The 15117-nt window shown below is 32.5% G+C and overlaps 2 protein-coding genes across 3 annotated transcripts; one reads left to right on the top strand and one right to left on the bottom strand.

Moving 5' to 3' along the window:
* The first annotated feature begins 3413 nt into the window (after positions 1-3413).
* LOC132751822 (putative nuclease HARBI1) lies at positions 3414-8412 on the top strand. Its single transcript, XM_060742043.1, has 4 exons — positions 3414-3625; positions 5235-5365; positions 6036-6174; positions 6931-8412. Exons 1-4 carry the CDS (start codon positions 3508-3510, stop codon positions 7677-7679), a joined length of 1137 nt encoding a protein of 378 aa, XP_060598026.1. The 5' UTR covers positions 3414-3507; the 3' UTR covers positions 7680-8412.
* A 774-nt stretch (positions 8413-9186) lies between these two features.
* On the bottom strand, positions 9187-14678 carry LOC132751821 (uncharacterized). Of its 2 annotated transcripts, XM_060742042.1 has the most exons (6): positions 14521-14678; positions 13330-13415; positions 12538-12597; positions 12114-12241; positions 11029-11221; positions 10523-10665 (listed from the first exon to the last, which is right to left on the bottom strand). In XM_060742042.1, the coding sequence occupies exons 1-4, from the start codon at positions 14529-14531 to the stop codon at positions 12165-12167; spliced, it is 234 nt and encodes a 77-aa protein (XP_060598025.1). In that variant the 5' UTR covers positions 14532-14678; the 3' UTR covers positions 10523-10665; positions 11029-11221; positions 12114-12164. The 2 variants fall into 2 exon arrangements, with proteins under 2 accessions (XP_060598024.1, XP_060598025.1); XM_060742041.1 differs by lacking the exons at positions 12114-12241; positions 12538-12597; positions 13330-13415; positions 14521-14678 and adding an exon at positions 9187-9855 and having other exon boundaries at positions 11029-11218.
* Between the last annotated feature and the right edge of the window lie 439 nt (positions 14679-15117).

The raw sequence follows: 15117 nt of genomic DNA, 5'->3' as shown, positions 1-15117 counted from the left end.
AAAACTTAGGGATAATATTGAACATACAGGAAAATATAAGAAAATATTTCAGATATTTTGATCAAATAGGTAACATGTTCATGTTTAACTGAAAAGTAGCTTCCGCAATGTAAACTTTCAAATTAAATGTTATATTGGACATGCCACAATGTATTCTAAATAATCAAAAGCAACAGAACATTGCTATACACCGAAAATGATCTGGGTTTTTTATTTGTTTGGGTCGTCAGACCAAACAAATAATGGTAGCGAAATTTCAGACTCTAATGCTGTTAATTGCAAATGCCGAAAGTAGTCCGGTTTTTTGAAGCGGTAACTTCCCTTTATACTTACGCCGAAAAATTCAGGGGAGATCATTGCGTAAAGATGGTGAAATGACAGGTGCATTAATTTTCAAGCAAAATAATTCCCGGATGGTCGAAGATTTCTAATATTGTTTTATTTTAATAGATATACATGCTGATAGTAAGCTCCATGATTGTTTACATCTGAGTTAAACAACAGTTAGTGTCGTTACAAACCCTTATTTAGAATAATAATAAGATTTTCTACAACATATAAATTCACCGTGGCCGAGGGGTTTGCGCGCGCTCGCTTATGAAGCGAGAGGTCTGGAGTTCAAATCCCAGTTAAGGGAACTCATTTTTTTTTTCAAATTGTTTAAGTCAAATAAACATTGGATTGAATATCGATGTTGCAATTAGTCTTATAGCCAATTTACTACAATTAAAACGCTGGAAAGCATTGATGGCACTATACAAAAACAAACTGGTTTATAATCTCATAACCTTCACCTTTCTGACATTCTGAGACCCAAACAAATTCAGCGCCTTCTGTGCTTTGATTTTATCTAGCAATAAAATAAGTGATTATTCCATAAAACAGAAATATATTGCCAAAATTATCCCTGTTGAAAAGACTGCCAAAAATACAACTGCGTCGTATCATATTTTATTTCCAACTGCGTCGTATCATTTCGTAAAAATCATTATTTTCTTAGAAAATAAACATCTCTTTTTAATGAAATTTTAGTAAATGATGCAAAATTATATTCTGAAGTTTATGGTGAACTCTGGAACAAATATATAATTGATTTGAAGGAAAAAAACGATAGATAAAGCAATATGAACTGCGTCGTATCCACACATTTTCATAAAAATTCTGCCCCGCTTCGAGTTGCAAGTTCGCTATAACTTTTGTTTTACAAAATAGTTGTGCAAGCAACATATACCGAACGAAGCGGAAAATAGTGTAGCGTGTTAATACATATATCTGGTTTTCAGTGATTTCCAACAAAAAAGGTTATAAACAAAAACATACGTTTTTCGTTCCAAGATGGCGGCGTTTGTTTACATTTTTTAGGATACGACGCAGTTTTGATTCCCAGCCCTGTTAAAGCGGGTCTGCAATTTTCACGTAACTTTGTTTTAAAGCTTCCGATAGATCACTTTTCTCAATATTAAATCTACAATAAAATAATAGAAAAAAGAAACGTCAGCTATGCATTTTTAAGAATAACGTTAAATATGAATTACATTAGTTGTTTTTTAATCGATTTTTTTTTTTATTACAGCGGCTTAGCGGGTTGTGATGCAGCCTAAATATAACTGAAATGGCTTCAATGTATTAACTTCTACTTTGCCCTTGCATGAAATGACGATGTATAACATTCATTTGTTGAAAACAGGCACAAATATATTGTAATTGGGTACACTAAAATTACAAGAACATTATTTGGCATTACATTATAAAACTGTAGAATATAATCTTATTGTCATTTGTCTCTTACCAGTGATTAAACAATTTTGTGTAATTAGTTGTTAGATCACCTGTCGAGTAATTAGTAAATGCTGGTGTTAATTGTATCTTCGCTGGACGGTTGATTGGCGTAAACAAACAAACAAAATAAGTTGTCATGATGGCAAATTTACAATTAAACTAATTTAAGTGATGTGGAATAAAGGGCGTCCTTTTCTTAATTTCCTTAATGAGATTTCAATTTCGTGGTAAAACGGTCACATCACAGATTTATGGAATGATGTGTTGGAACAGGAGATATTTTACAATGTTTAGAATTGAAGCTGCCAATTTCCCTGCGTGATCGTAAGCTAAGTGTTGGTTTTCTTGTCCTTTTCTTTTTCTTTAACACTTTTTCAGTGTTGAAAATTGAGAATCGCTCAAATCACACTTTTTCCAAATTTTTGAATTACTTTAGTCTATGTATCTGAAATTCCAGCAGGTGAAGTTGTTTTGAACCCTGAATTGTGTTTGTGCAACGTAAAACCAAACAAAACCTTTTTTTAGAATTGATTCTCAGTTTGGTCGCCATATCACATAAATGTGTTTGTGGACCGAAAACCAAACAAAATAAAAATCATCAGTATGGAAGTTGAAATGTGTAGCTCATCTGATAATTAATTTTCCTTGAAAGATACAGTTTGAAAGTTACAGTCAGGCATACAATAGATAATACAGAATCCCTAAAGAAAGCCCAACACGGCAAAATTGAAAATGTTGCAGGCTCGGTTTGATTGAGCCTGTTCATGGACGGTACTGGAAAGTGCAAGTTACCGTCCACGCCCCCTAGCACCGGCTTAAGCAGAATTCAACATTTAAACATGAAATAGTAAACTTTTGAATTTGGAAACATCCGCAGATGTGTTCATACAAACCCTATAATTGTGATTCAAAGTAAATTCAGGCACTTGCAGCAAGAATGGGGAGCTCATTGACCATACTTTGAACAGTCATAAACTCTTTCTTTAATATACTGGCATACTGACCTTAACTTATGGCCCACAAATCATAAATGAGTTACTTTCCATAAAGGTTTACACACATATTATTTTATCATATTAAAAACTCAAACATTTAATGGTTTTATGTCTCAGATACCTGATAATGATAAGTTGTCCTTTAATAATGACCTGTTAAGGTTTGAAGTCATATAAAAGTGGGCAATATACCTACCTACACATTGTGTAAAAAAAGCCAGAGGCCGCCATGTTGATTTGACCTTTAGAAGAGAACAGCCGTGGTGAAGCTAACAATGGATTCAGCGTACCCGATTTATGAAAAAATGGATGTTCAAAAAACTGTCGTTAGACTCTTATCTAAAAAAACAAAGCCGTATATATACAACAAAATTATTATTTTTTATACAATTTTATTATGCAAGTTATAACGTCCTGTTAAAAAATGATTTAAAAAAGTTCAAGTATATGTTGTCACTGTCAATACTTGATCATTAGATTGTAAATGTGCACATAGATTACAATAATGCCAACTTGTATGTAAATGAAAGAATAAGATGCAACATTTTATGTTAACACAAACCACAGTTGACTATTTCACCAACATTTAAAATATTTCGAGGAGCATTTTAAATATGTTTTATGGTAACGAATGGAACAGCAGTGCGTTCAGTACCCATTTTACGTTAGCCAATCACCGTTACTGTTACGAAACGGTTAATCGAACGAACCGTTTTGGCGCTAACGTTTAAAGATGGCGGACAGGAGAATAATATCAGCGATTTTGTTAGAAGAATTGGCGGAAGATGACTTATTTACGCAATTTAATTCTAATCAAACATTGGCAATGGATGTCATGAATGTTTCTCTAAGTATGTATATTCACATTTCTTGTAATTGTTGTTTATTTGCTGTTAAAATCACATCTTTTCACCCGAATTACAACGCCGGTTCAAGATTTTAAACTGTCCGGGAAGTCTCGTCGTACTTTTAGATTTCCCTTAGTGATAATTGACATATGTAATTTGTTTATAGTGGCGTTGGGGTAATAAACTGTGGCGTTGAGATAATAAACTATCTTTTTATCTATATTCTAATTAATTCGGAAAATTTTGATGCCTTGAAAAAAGTCAACAATTCCTCAGTCATTGCATATGTTTTTTTTCGGATCTCAAAACATTGTAAGTGTAAGTAGACTGTCGGACTATGCCTCCTACATTTTATGCTACCTCAAACAGAATTTTACTAGACTGGGGCTCAGGCTTTGCCTATTTTTCGCGGACTGTTTTGGTGGTCAAAAATTTCAATCATGAATAAAATCAATTCAATGGCAATTTGTAGCCAATGTTCTATGGTATCATGGTCATGTTTTGAAATTATAAGTCATGTTGGTGTCAATGTACAATATACATCAATACATCAATTCACCTAATCATGGTTTCTTATAAACTGTTAAGATAGCCAAGGTAAAATGAGAGTAAAAACATGAGCTGTTTCCCTTATCTTTGAGTAAAATCGTAATTTGTAATGCTAAAAGATGCAAATTTTGTCATATTAAAACCGCAAGTTTATTGTGATTTATTGTCCAATTCATTTCCCTCCATATGGCAGCCAATATTTGCCTGCAATGAATACCATTTTGTTGCATATAACTGCCGAAAAATATTTTATTTTAAGCCTGTTAGACTTACTGTTAAGCAAAGTTGTTTACACATTACAAATTGTTCCTGGGTATGTAAGGGAAGCTACTCCTTGCGTCCCAACAAGTTTAACATGCAATGCTTTAAATAATTTTGCTGTCAATATTTTAGATCCGTATATAAAAAAAAAGCGACGTATTTTAAACTTGTGTTGCAAGAGTTGCTCCCCTAAGAAAACAATGTCAAACAAAAATAAATCTTACAGGGGTTTGTGGTGTATTAAAATATGCATTGGATTTGTTTTTGTTTCTCCTTATTTGTTAAGAAATAAAATTCCCCCTCCTTTGCATTTTTCCCCCCTCCAAACGAGCACCGACCACCTTCCCCTGAAAGTGAAAAAAAAACACTGCTCAGTATGTAATTCAAATCTCTTTAGACACAAAAAAGTTTTAAAAATTTTTTTTTTTAAATTACACATGTCCGCCTTTTAAACAAATTTTACAGGGGAAAGGGAGATAAAAAGTTGAAAATTCTGGTAAAAATCTGAAAATCCTGTTTGCTAGTTTTGAAACAGTCAATTGATGTATACATCTAATTTGTTTTCTTAATGCATATGTATATACTATATATGAGCCGTGTCATGACAAAACCAAACATAATGGTTTGTGACCAATTCTCATGGTCCTGATCAGATGACTGCGCGGATGCGTCTGGATTCTTGCTGTCGCAAACGCATTGTTTGTGACGCTTAGCTCATATATACTATGTATAACAGAGAATTGAGAAAACTGTTTTCTTGAAATTATTTTGTCTCTTATTTTAGATTTTTTATAACTTGCAGATGCTGTTTCATTGGTTTTGTCCAGCAGAAGTGATCCAGTACGTGTTGAAGGTTATGTGCCTGAGGTTGTTTCAATATACTCTGATTTGGAGTTCAAATCCCATTTTAGAATGCAGAGATCAACATTTGAGGTAACGACTGAAAGCAAATTTGTTACACAATGACATTTACAAAACAAGCAACTTACATTAAACAGAAATAAATGGACAATTGTCGTAGTATTTTTGAAATACCTCTAACTGTTAGGTTGTTAATTATTTGGTATTTTGCTACGAAATACTATTGATACTTTCCGAAATAAAGTAAAATTTCATTAAGTAAATTGTCTTCCTCTGTAACCGATAGAATCATTGTTGAAAATATTGGGACCAAGTTTTCTTTTACTTAGTTTGCTTGCTTGATTGTTTGATTGGGTTTAATGTAGCACCAACATAGTGTAGATCATACTGCAGCGTTCCAGCTTTACTGATGGAGGAAGACCTCGGGTGCCCTTTCGTGCATTTTTCATACACGAACAGGCACCTGAGAAGAACCACCAATGTTCTGTAAGCTAGCTGGATAGCTTCCTCACATGAATCCACAGTCCCTGTCAGGATTAGAACCCACAGTGATGAGGGGCAAATGCTTTGAAGTCAACAACCTTAACCACTCGGCCACGGACGCCCCCACTTTTAATAAGTGATATACATTGGTGTTACTGTTACTGTTAACTTTGTTTTGTTAATCAAAATATGCATTCTTTTAACCACAAACTTTGTGAAAAAGCCATTCATATTAAACATATTTAAATTTGTTCTTCAGATGTTATGCACTGAAGTTGCGCCCGAGTTTCCTAGAGAGCGTTCAATTAACCTGGAAACAAAGATGTTAGCCACCCTGTGGTTACTAGGAACGCAAGAATGTTACAGAAGTGTGGGAGACAGATTTGGTATGAGTAAAGGTAATACTATACATGAAATATCTATAAATATATTAATGCCCTTTTCACACTGGTCGTCTGGATAAGCTGAAACTAAATTTTGATAATTTTATCGTGAAATTTCCAACTATGTAGTTTCACTGTTGAATTATTCCAAAGTGAGTGCATTTGTTTTAATGTCGAGAGATTACAGCAATTAAAATAAGTTTGAAAAGCATAAACTGTATCAAAAAAAACCCATGACAGGGGGGGTGTAATAAACCCATTAAAAAAAAAACGAAATTCCTATTTGAAATAACATTGGGATTTTATTTCATTTGCGTTATTTATATGATACTAATAAAGCGTTTTTACGCTAGAGACATTAATGAAATTTTTCCTTTTTCCCTTTTAAAATGTTGTTTTTTTTTATGTGTAATAGAATTTTTATATTGACCAGGGGTCGCAAAATTATTTTTATTTTTCTCTTCAAAAAAATTAAAAGTATTTAATAAATTCCTCTTTCAATTTATAATTTTTTGTCCTTTTTGCATTTGAAAATTAAAAATTACTCAAATTTTGAAGTTTTTATAAAAAAAATTTTTTTAAAGATAGTTGCTAATGATGTTTTTAAAACTTTTAAAAGAAAAATGGTTAAGTTTTACCAATGTAAATGATATTTGTTGAATGATTTTTAATGAAACTTGAAACTAATTTTATCAAAATATTGTGCTTTACTTTAATGTAAAATGTGTTGATTTTGTGACTTACTTATTGACAACTTATCATATTTTACAGGCACGTTACACCTCATTGTCCAACAAGTTTGTAGAGTGATTTCGGATATGAGGGAAACCTACATAAGAATGCCAAGGACAAGACAGGAAATGGAAAGGGTAGAGAAAGGCTTTAGGGAAAAGTGTGGAATGCCAGGAGTTGTAGGTGCCATTGATGGTACACATATAGCCATACCAGGGCCGTCTGAGCACAGGTCATCCTATATCAACAGGAAAGGGTATCAAAGTATGCAACTACAAGTTGTGTGTGACAGCCAACTGAAGTTCTTGGATACCTACACTGGCTGGCCTGGATCTGTGCATGATGCAAGGGTATACAGAAACAGCCCCATATCAGAAACAGTATCCAACCTACCTCATGACAAACACCTTCTTGGAGATTCAGCCTACCCATTAAAAGTCAACATGTTAGTTCCGTTTAGAGATAATGGACATCTAAACAGAGTGGAAAAAAAGTTTAACAAAGTACACTCCTCCACTAGGGTGGATGTTGAAAGAGCAATTGGACTGCTCAAGTGTAAATTCAGGAGATTGAAACACCTGGATATGTTAATGGTGGAGGAAATCCCTGTTACTATCACTTCATGCTGCGTTCTCCACAACTACATATTGGAGAATGATTGTGATGACTCTGAGGAGTCTGTTGATGATTTCAGTGGTGGGGACGCGGATATTGACCAGACTGACAATATGGAAAATGTTAGTGGCCAGGCTGCACAAAAGAGGCAGCATGTAGCAAATCTGTTATAATGTTATTATTGGAAAGTGTCTGCTGAAATTGAAAATTGCTTTGCTGTATCAACTTACATGAAAGTTATTGTATGAATTATCCAATAATTGTGCAATAATTGTGACTAATTTATAAAAGCTAATACTTATGCTAGTAACCGGGTCATTTCTTAGCATATTAGTCTACTCTAGTCAATTATTACCTGCCATAGGACAGTGCTTTATCTTGTAAATTGAAAGACCATAGTGGAACTGTAATTATATGTAGTTGTGAGGTTAATTTCACTTTATAAATTTTGAACAAATTTTTAATACACAGAGACTGAGTATGTTGCAAAATTTAAAAGGCAGACTGACTCGACTGGAACCTTCCTTGATTTTTCTTTGATATCAATATGAATATCATCTAGAATGCATTTGCAAATGTATCCTTATATGTAAACAAAAGATAATGAGGCATTAATTTTGGGTCTAGAATTTAAATAATATTGATGTGAGAATGCAGATTAAATAGGTTGTTATTGTTTTTCAAATCTGAACTTAATTAAATTGTTATACATATCACAAGATGTTGTTGTTTGTCATTACTCATATAAATATTTTCTCCCATTCATATCTTGTTAACGTATGTGAAGTACAATACATTCTTATCTATATAATTGATAACGTAGATGGGAAACACTAAAAGTGTTCCTGAAGAATCACAAGGGTGTTACCCAGAATCAAACCCGGAACCTAATGAGTGACAAGTCCGTGGTATAACCAACTGAGCTTTCATGCCATATTCATAACTATTATTATATACATGTGCCTAATGTTACCAACAAAAAAAGTATAATGAGTTTGCAATATAGGATTTCATTAACTTTATGCAAGTGTATCAAAATTCATTACCATAAAGCAGCATTCCTTTAGATAAAAAAATATAAATAATTGAAATATTATCAGAACATATGATGAATTTACAGAATAAACTTCAATTAGGAGAAAATATAGAAATAGCCCTTTTTGTGTTGGTCACACAGTAGAAATATGCTGTAAAGTATTGCCAAATTGGTCACAAGTCACATATTAAATGCAAATAATGTATTCCATTGAAAATATTGTTGCTGTTCTTATACTCTGAACATTTTTGTCAAGTTCTATTTTCATTAATATATTTGTGCTAACTGCTTATCTGGAGGCGTTTTGAAAGACCGGTTTCATGGGCTCAATGTATGGAGGCTTATAGTAAGTGGTGAAGTTGTTTAAATTGTACTGTACATATAAACTGGACTGCCTGTCTTCTGTTCGTTTACTCGATCAATTATTTAATAACAGAGCAAACTAAATGATTGCTGCTCAACAACATTGACTTGTTGCAACACACTTGGAATGACAGGCAATTTTATAAACAGAGACACAGCTCAAATGCTTACAAAGGTTGTAATTTCTTTTGTTTAATATCTGGTAGTCGACTTTGTGAAGTTCATTGGCCTACACTTAGCCATATAACTATGATAGTCTCCATTTAGAAGTGCTTCAAACATAAGTGAGAGTAACTCTGAGAATTAAAATTTATTCATTATAATAACAGTGAAAAATTAACAGTCATGTATATTTACAGGTATTTCCTGAAAAAAATGTTGATGAAAGAGGTCTAAGTTATACAATAAACTTACAGGGCAGCTTTGTTAAGCACACACAACGAATAAAAAATAACTAATGCAATTTACAGTTCTAAGTGAACATCTTGTACGAAAAAACTATCCTTTATAGTTATAAGTGAATGTCTTGTACAAAAAAAACTATCCTTCACAGTTCTAGGTGAACATCTAGTACAAAAAACTATCTTTTACAGTTCTAGGTGAACATCTTGATCACTGTTTTGAAAGACTTTCTGCCAGTGCTTTTAAGATAGAGTTTCTTTCACGAGCAATAGCAATCATCTGCCGATTGCTCTCCTCTAGAGCCTCCATACGTCGATTTGCCTGTTCAGCATATGAACGAAACCACTCTGGTGGTTCGCCGCTCCTCTTCCTCTTCCTTATCGGTGTCTTTATCACTCCACTCTCTGATGGTGAGGGTGATGCTGTCAGTGACCTTGCTGGGGTTGGAGGTGATACTGGTCTTAATGACGGTGATGGTGTTCTTACCCGCAATGAATTTGGTGGCAGTGGTGGCTTACTTTTGGTAACTTCAACTTTCTCTGTTGTTTCTGTTAAAAGATAAATACATATAGTCAAATAATTACAGTTTTACCTCAACATATGAATGAGTATCACAAATGCTTTACATGAATTAATTATATCCCAATTTTTTTTATTAAACTGTCTTTTATTTTCAATTTCCAGCACTTTTTATTACTTTCTGATTCATAACAAAAATCCATTGCTCCTTGAAATAATCAATTCCTAAGAAATGTTATTCAATTGATGGAACCTTACTCCAGCCTTTTATTTTAATATTAATAAATTTAACCACAAACATGTGCTCTTTTGTTATCAAATATATTGTGGTGAAATTCTTATTATATCAACTAATATGATAATAAGTATTCATTTTTTACTATTAGACAGTTCAGGGATCTATTCATCTTCTTTTAATGAATGGGGGATGAGAGACAATCCATATAAACATTTGCTGATATTTACTTTACCTTATGAAATCAAAGAAAGTATTTATATTACAAATCTGGCAATATCATGGAAAATGCAAGATGTGTGAATGGAACCACTAAGAGCAAATATGACTAACCAATGTCCATACCACTCTAGGTGCCTTAATGTTGCTGTTACTTATAAAGTCATAGGTAGCAGACCAAAGACTAGAGTATTTACCCTAAGATAAGAGTTGTAAATAGAAGTGGTCTATAGAAAGCTCACCTCTGACATTTTCTGCCGACCCAATCACTCTTAAAGGCCTCACTGCAGGGTCACCTGCTAAAACCTCATTCATGGCATCAAAGTATTGCCAAGTTCGTCGTCCACGCCCACTTTTCCCGTTGTCATCAGTTATAACCTTGTGTCTGTACAAAAGATAATTGAAAAGTGATGCTCATTGCAGATACTTTGGAAAACAATTTTATAAAGTACATAACAATTCCGTATGGCACATATAATGCATTCAAAGTTTCCCATAAATAATATGCCAAATATCAGAGAACAAATCAGTCAGTTTTTTTAAAGTTTACAGATTTTCATTTTTAATAATAGTTCATTTAATCCAAGGGCAAGGAAAAAAGCAAAGACATTGATTTAAGTAGCCATCTCTCTCTCTCTTTCAATAGAGATCTCCAGACAGCCTGAGGGATAAGAAGTCTGTCATTTCTGGAAAATTCGATAACACAAATTTATTGAACAGCTGAAGTATAGTACAAATAACAACATACCTGTGTTTCAAGGCACGCCACTTGCTGTCACAGTGGTGAGGCTGAAAATGATGTCCTTTTTTCGGCCATACCAGCTGCAATCTTTACCCAAACGTCCTTTTGTTTGTAAATACTATTGCTGAACATACTTTTATGCTCAGCATACAAACTAATTAGGAGCAGGACAGCCTCATGACTCCACACAACAGTACCTATATACAAAAAAATAGAGTTATACCAATGAAGTCTTTTATTTAATGAATTTTATAAAGTTGGAATGCCAACAGGATCTTTGTGATTATGATAATTTGAAAAATTAGGTTAAACATATCAAATTAAGTTTAAGAAAAGTAATCATATAACAAGTGCAAATTACTTAAATGATGAACATGCTTATAGCAATACCATTCAATGTTTAACTTTTTTTATAAAGATCATAGAGGATAGGAATTAGAAAGGACACATTATCTTGGTAGTATGTGGACATTTCTAGAATCTTACATGTACAGATGGAAATTGTGTTTAGATTTATCATAGTGCTGTCATATCAATGTATCATCAGTATTAATATCAATACACTCTAAAATCTATTTCTTCTTGTCTTATGACTTATCTTTCCATTCTGTTTACATCGAGAAGTCACTTCTTTTCATATTTCATGGCTAGCTTAGTTCAATTTTCATTGTAAGCAAGAAAAACAATAACAGAAAACAGACTCTCTTTATGTTAACTGTATTTGTGACATCTCAAACTAGTATAGTTTTAGTATACATAACACCATGAACATAGTCTAAAAACAAATTTAAGTGTTTTACACTGTACTAACTACATAGTTTGATATATCAATATATATTGTTGTTATCTATCTTTCAATATATTGATATAAAAATTTCTTTCAATGACAGCTTTAAACTTTTCTCGAAATATGAATATCAATACATGTACTTTATATTGATATACTGAATTGAAAAGCTTGTACAAAGGAAACCATTAGATATGTCATAAACTGTATCATGGTGTTATGAATGCACTAAATTGTGCACCAATATTGTATAGATTGTTGAATATTAAAATTCAGACATATATGATAGTATTGAATCAAAACTTGACTACTTCCTACTGGATTGACATTCTGATATGGCTGATCATCTTCAACTTCATTTATGGTCTCTGGTGTCAGCATTCAGCAGCTCAGTTGGTGGCATGTCATCGTGACTTTCATTGCTTGTTTTTTCTACATAACAGAAAACATACATAAAAGTGTAATGTGATGAAAGTTTTTTTTGTATAAAATAAGTAGTTTTTAAAGTAATGTAAGTTACTTTGAATTACCAGCAGATGAATATGCTAGATTAAGACATTGATAGTTGCATTGTGGAAGATTTCCTTGCATTCTTCAAAGACAGTATCAGTAAGATTTTACCAGCAGGGCGTCTTTGGCTGAGCGGTTTGTTATTAACTTGACAATTTTCTATTGTATGGGTGCAATGTTAAAAAAATCACATAATTAAGTTACAATTAAAAGCTTACCTGCTTCCTTCCCAACAGCCTTTGCAACAAGCTCATAAGCATGGTGTCTTACCATAGTATCTAAAAAACAAAACAATTTTCAAAGTCATATAATACAAATCTTGAATGTTTATAAAATTTACAAATTTATGACAACATGAATCAATAAAATTAATAAATTCAGTGTCTATTGTAGGAGGGGGGATTTCACTCCTATTTTTGAGAATTACTCTGTATATTTTCAGAGGCAGGGGGAAAATTTTACATAGAGAAAGTAGGAAAAAGATCCACAAAAGTAATAAATTCTCACATTTTGGTAACCCCCCCCCCCCCCCTGTTTTTCAAATTCTAGACTTCACACTGATAAATTGCCAAGTTAAGGCATGTTCCATTCTGCCATTTCTTGCTTTGTAAAACCACTGGTTTTCTTTTCAACAACCACTATTACCTAAACAATAGTAGACTATTGTGTGTCAGACTTTGACAGTGAGTCACATTAGCGTCAAACATGTATATACCTATTATTGTAACAAATGTGTTGGAACTGGTTGTTTATACATACTCTGTCACTTTAATACTTATTCACACATATTTTGTTAAAGAGACAGAAACATTCCCCTAAAATCTTTACAGAAGAACTATAACCAGGAATCTAAAGATATCATGGACTTATAACTCTAACATTTAAATGTAATTTACTGTAAATGTGTTAAATGAATTAGAACTTTTTCCATACAATGAAAAGTGATCACACAATCACCTTTTCCTGAATAAAGGTTATAAAACAAATGGCTTTTTCTAAAAAAAACTCACCATTAGAATTGAGTGCCTCAACAATGTCAGCAGTTACACTCACAGTAACTTCTTCATTGTCGATCGTCAGCTTCACTAGAAATGTTCTGGAAACATAAGCAAAAATAAATAATCATTTTAAATTCAGTTTAAATTGTCCAAAAAATTTTAGAGTAAGAGAGAATAGATAATGGGATAAAAATGTAAAATCATAGTCATGGGAATACCAAAAGAAATGCATGTATATATCGTGCATAGTTTAAAGTTGGATGAACTTCCACCCATAAAAGTTTCTTTATGAACTGCATAATAACCAAGGTATATCAAATGAATTAACACAAGTTGTTTCCCATATGATATTATCGCAGAAAATCAATACATTGCGTCATTGTTTCTCAATTGTTGAAACAAGTAACATTTGCTGAGGTATTTTTCGCGCTTGTTTATTGCAATTTATCATCTGATTTTCATCAATATTCACCATCGAAAAGCCTGTGATCTTGGCTATGAATTTTTGCAATTTTTAAATGATATTTTTTCCTTCTTTTTACTATTACACTAAAGAAAAGCTTGTGATCTTACCTTTGTCTCAATATACAATTTAAACACATCTTTTTGACAACAAAAGTTTATATATAAATGAATCAAAATATACATTTTATAAGGAGAGAAACAAAACAATAAACACTTTGTGTTGAGTATCAAAGGCACAGTCAAATCTAGGACATCTGTTCAAATCAAAGTTATTTATTGTCGGTATAGATATAACATTTCATGTTTCTATCTAAAATTCCCCCCTGCATCTGTAAAAATAGGAGGGAATTCTCAAAAATATGAGAGAATCCCCCATTCCCCTTATAGAATAGACAATGCGATTCTCTTTTTTTTCCACGTATCAATGGATCTTATGCAACATTTACCTTTAAAATATGCACGATTTCATGAGAAAATGCAACTTCAACAATATTTTTTTTGCCCAATAGTCTCATAAACTTTATTTTTCTTTTGATTTTTTTCGAAGTTGTTGTTGTTTTTCTCAAGTTTGAGTTTTGGCCAATTTTTACGCAATGTATTTAAGTATTTTACCAAAAGTATACATACAATGTATGAAGGCGAATATATTACGTATTTTACAAGTTAATTTTCTCATAAAAGTGGCCTTGGGAAAGCAAGATTACATTTTTTGCAATAAAAAATTAACGTGCAACTTACTCGTCCGCCATCTTTGTTTCGTTCGCTAACTACCTTCTGAAACCGTTAGCTATTGGTCCAAAACGTTTTCCGCCAACATACCGTTCAATAACGACTGTTACCGAACGTTACCGACCGTTGGCGAACGTTTATCGTAACTGAACGCATTGCAGTTGTTGCACTAAATCAACCACTTACACATTCGAGCATGTTAATTATGAAATAATTATGTATTAGAAACTTTGACATTTTTTCCTCCTTGACGTAATTGGAAATTGTAACATTTTTCATTTTCAAAGCAGTTGAAGAAATGAATTTCACATTTTCTTTGCATCAAACATAACATCAAAACAAGAATTATTTTTTTAAACAGTACATAGTAGCAAAATCAAAAAAGAGCATAATCAGTTTTATCAGTCTTTTGTTTCTTGACATTAATAATTGTTTCTCCCATATATTTTTGTTTCTCCAATATATTTGTGATAATTGTTTTTATACAATCTGTCACAATTCTTTCATCATTTCTGTGATAGCCTATATTATCCAATCAGTAATTTATTAGTACCCAATATTTGTTATGGCTGTGGTGTATCTGACAAGATGGAGATGATACTGGCT

This window comes from Ruditapes philippinarum, unplaced genomic scaffold (genome assembly GCF_026571515.1).
Source record: "Ruditapes philippinarum isolate M1 unplaced genomic scaffold, ASM2657151v2 ctg9850_1_1_1_1, whole genome shotgun sequence".
Classification (NCBI taxonomy): domain Eukaryota; kingdom Metazoa; phylum Mollusca; class Bivalvia; order Venerida; family Veneridae; genus Ruditapes; species Ruditapes philippinarum.
Note: the sequence above shows the minus strand (reverse complement) of the source record. Positions and strands in the feature narration are given on the sequence as shown.